The sequence below is a fragment of the Antrostomus carolinensis genome, unplaced genomic scaffold, assembly GCF_000700745.2.
Source record: "Antrostomus carolinensis isolate BGI_N321 unplaced genomic scaffold, ASM70074v2 scaffold14963, whole genome shotgun sequence".
Taxonomy (NCBI): domain Eukaryota; kingdom Metazoa; phylum Chordata; class Aves; order Caprimulgiformes; family Caprimulgidae; genus Antrostomus; species Antrostomus carolinensis.
In genome coordinates this window covers 8,654-10,832 of record NW_010305958.1, presented here as the reverse complement: position 1 = coordinate 10,832, position 2,179 = coordinate 8,654, and the positions used below count along the sequence as shown (strand labels likewise).

At 55.5% G+C, this 2,179-nt stretch overlaps 1 protein-coding gene across 1 annotated transcript in view; it reads right to left on the bottom strand.

Moving 5' to 3' along the window:
* Positions 1-2,179, bottom strand: part of TSPAN32 (tetraspanin 32) — a gene marked incomplete at its 3' end in the record, with an annotated part of 25,632 nt that overhangs the window by 20,715 nt on the left and 2,738 nt on the right. Inside the window, exon 3 of the mRNA XM_010164958.2 lies at positions 1,259-1,356. Coding sequence (XP_010163260.2) covers positions 1,259-1,356 — 98 coding nt within the window. The remainder of the gene's footprint in view (positions 1-1,258; positions 1,357-2,179) is intronic.

Below are 2,179 nucleotides of genomic sequence, written 5' to 3'. Positions count from 1 at the left end.
CAAACATTGGAACAGGCTGCCCAGGGAAGTGGTGGAGTCACCATCCCTGGAGGTGCTCAAGAAACGTGTAGATGTAGCACTCGAGGACATGGTTTATTGGGCATGGTGGTGATGAGCTGATGGTTGGACTGGATGATCTGAGAGGACTTTTCCAACCTTAACGATCCTGTGACTCTGTGCGATTTAAGATGCTGATGAGCTGCTTCAACAAGGCGGAGCAGATAACAGAGTCGCTGGTTTCCGGGGAAGGACAGCGGTGGGGCGGCACCTCCACCCTGTCCTGCCCCTGTCCCAACCCCTGTCCGCCCTCAGGGGCGTCCCGGGATCCCCGGCAAGGTGGGATAGGGTGGGTGGCGCACTGCCACAGCCACCAGGAAAGCACCTCGCTCCTGCCTCCTCTCATAGAATCGTTTAAGTAGGAAAAGACCTGTAAGATCATCCAGGGGAAGGACAGCGGTGGGGCGGCACCTCCACCCTGTCCTGCCCCTGTCCCAACCCCTGTCCGCCCTCAGGGGCGTCCCGGGATCCCCGGCAAGGTGGGATAGGGTGGGTGGCGCACTGCCACAGCCACCAGGAAAGCACCTCGCTCCTGCCTCCTCTCATAGAATCGTTTAAGTAGGAAAAGACCTGTAAGATCATCCAGTCCAACCATTAAACCCACACTGACAAATCCAGCACTAAACCATGTCCCTGAGTGTCACATCTACACATCTTTCAAATCCCTCCAGGGATGGGGACTCCACCACTTCTAAGCCCAAAGCCCCCCCGTGCCTGCTGCCCTGCTTTGTATGCCTCACACCAGCGCTGCGGTGGATGTTTGCGGTGAAGGGGGACAGAGAGGGGTTAACTTTGCTGGCACAAGTCAGAGGAACAACGTGGGACTCAAAAATCACACCGCTAATGTTTCCCCGCACAATCCACGTGTTAATCTGGTGAGAAAAAGAAAAAATACACTGGGAATTGTCATCGCTGCAGTTGCTTTGGCAGATGAGCACCTCTGACCCCGCTCTGAAAGCTGCATCTGCAGCACCTTGGCAGAAGAAACAAGGCACAGAGGTCCACAGTCCTCAGCTGGAAGAGCTCTGCAAGGTCATGCCCTTCACAAAACCATCCCCATGAAGCACAGGGTGGAGCAACACAACATCCCTCCCCATGCACACATGCTCCTGGGGACAAGGCAGAACAGCCCCCAGCACCACATTTAGGGGTATCAGCCCAAGGTTACTGGAAGCCCATCCCAGCTCCCCCCCATACGCACCATGGCGGTCAGGCACTGCGATTCCCGCACCGTGGCGGCGGAGCTCAGCAGGGCTGCCAGGATCAGGGTCATGCTGAGGCAAATCCCAAAGTAGAAAGCTGGAAGGAAGTCGAATATGGGAGCTGCAGTCAGATACCAAGGCTGTAGGGCTAACAGAGCGCTGCTCTGATGTTTTTTCCCCAGAGAGGGGTCAAAAAGTGCTTTTTCGGGAGCTGGACCAAGAGGACCACGTTGCAGAACTGAAATTGGTTTATAATTTATTCAATACCCCCCCATCCATGCATGCTCTGCTTGTCTGGCAGGGCTGTAAACCTCAGAGCAGTTCCCACAGCTCTAGCAGAGCAAAGCACCCTAAAAGGGTGTCAACCCACCCGACAGACCACAAGCTGTCAATTATTTCAGTACCCCGATAAGGATCCCCCTGAACAGGGAGGGGGCTGACACCAGCAGCTCTCCCACGGCTGCTATCAGGACTTTGTGTGCTGCTAATCTGGGGCAACACTCACCCTCTGGTTTCCTCCTGGCTAAGGGAGGGTCAGAGCTGGTACCCTGGGGCAGGACTCGGGGACCACAGCCCTACAAAGAGCTTTGCAACCCTCACTCAGGGCCAACAGAGCAAAGCGAGGGGAAGCGTTGCTGGAGAGGGGTGGTGTGGACGGGAGAACCTGCACAGCTGCATCAAGTGCCAATCCAGCACCCCTGGTGTGGGTAGGAAAGGGAACCCTCACCTAAGGCTGTGCCTTGGCTTTGGACTAACAGAGTTTTTTACACCTGCCCTTGTTAAACTGACATTGAGAACCGGGATCTATAGGGGGTATCAGCATGTTTGAGCCCAGAGTATAACTGGGAGAAGAAGCAGATGCAAGTGCAGCAGAGGTGAGCAGAGGATTGTAGTAGCTGGGCTGTTCCCATCTCTCTGCT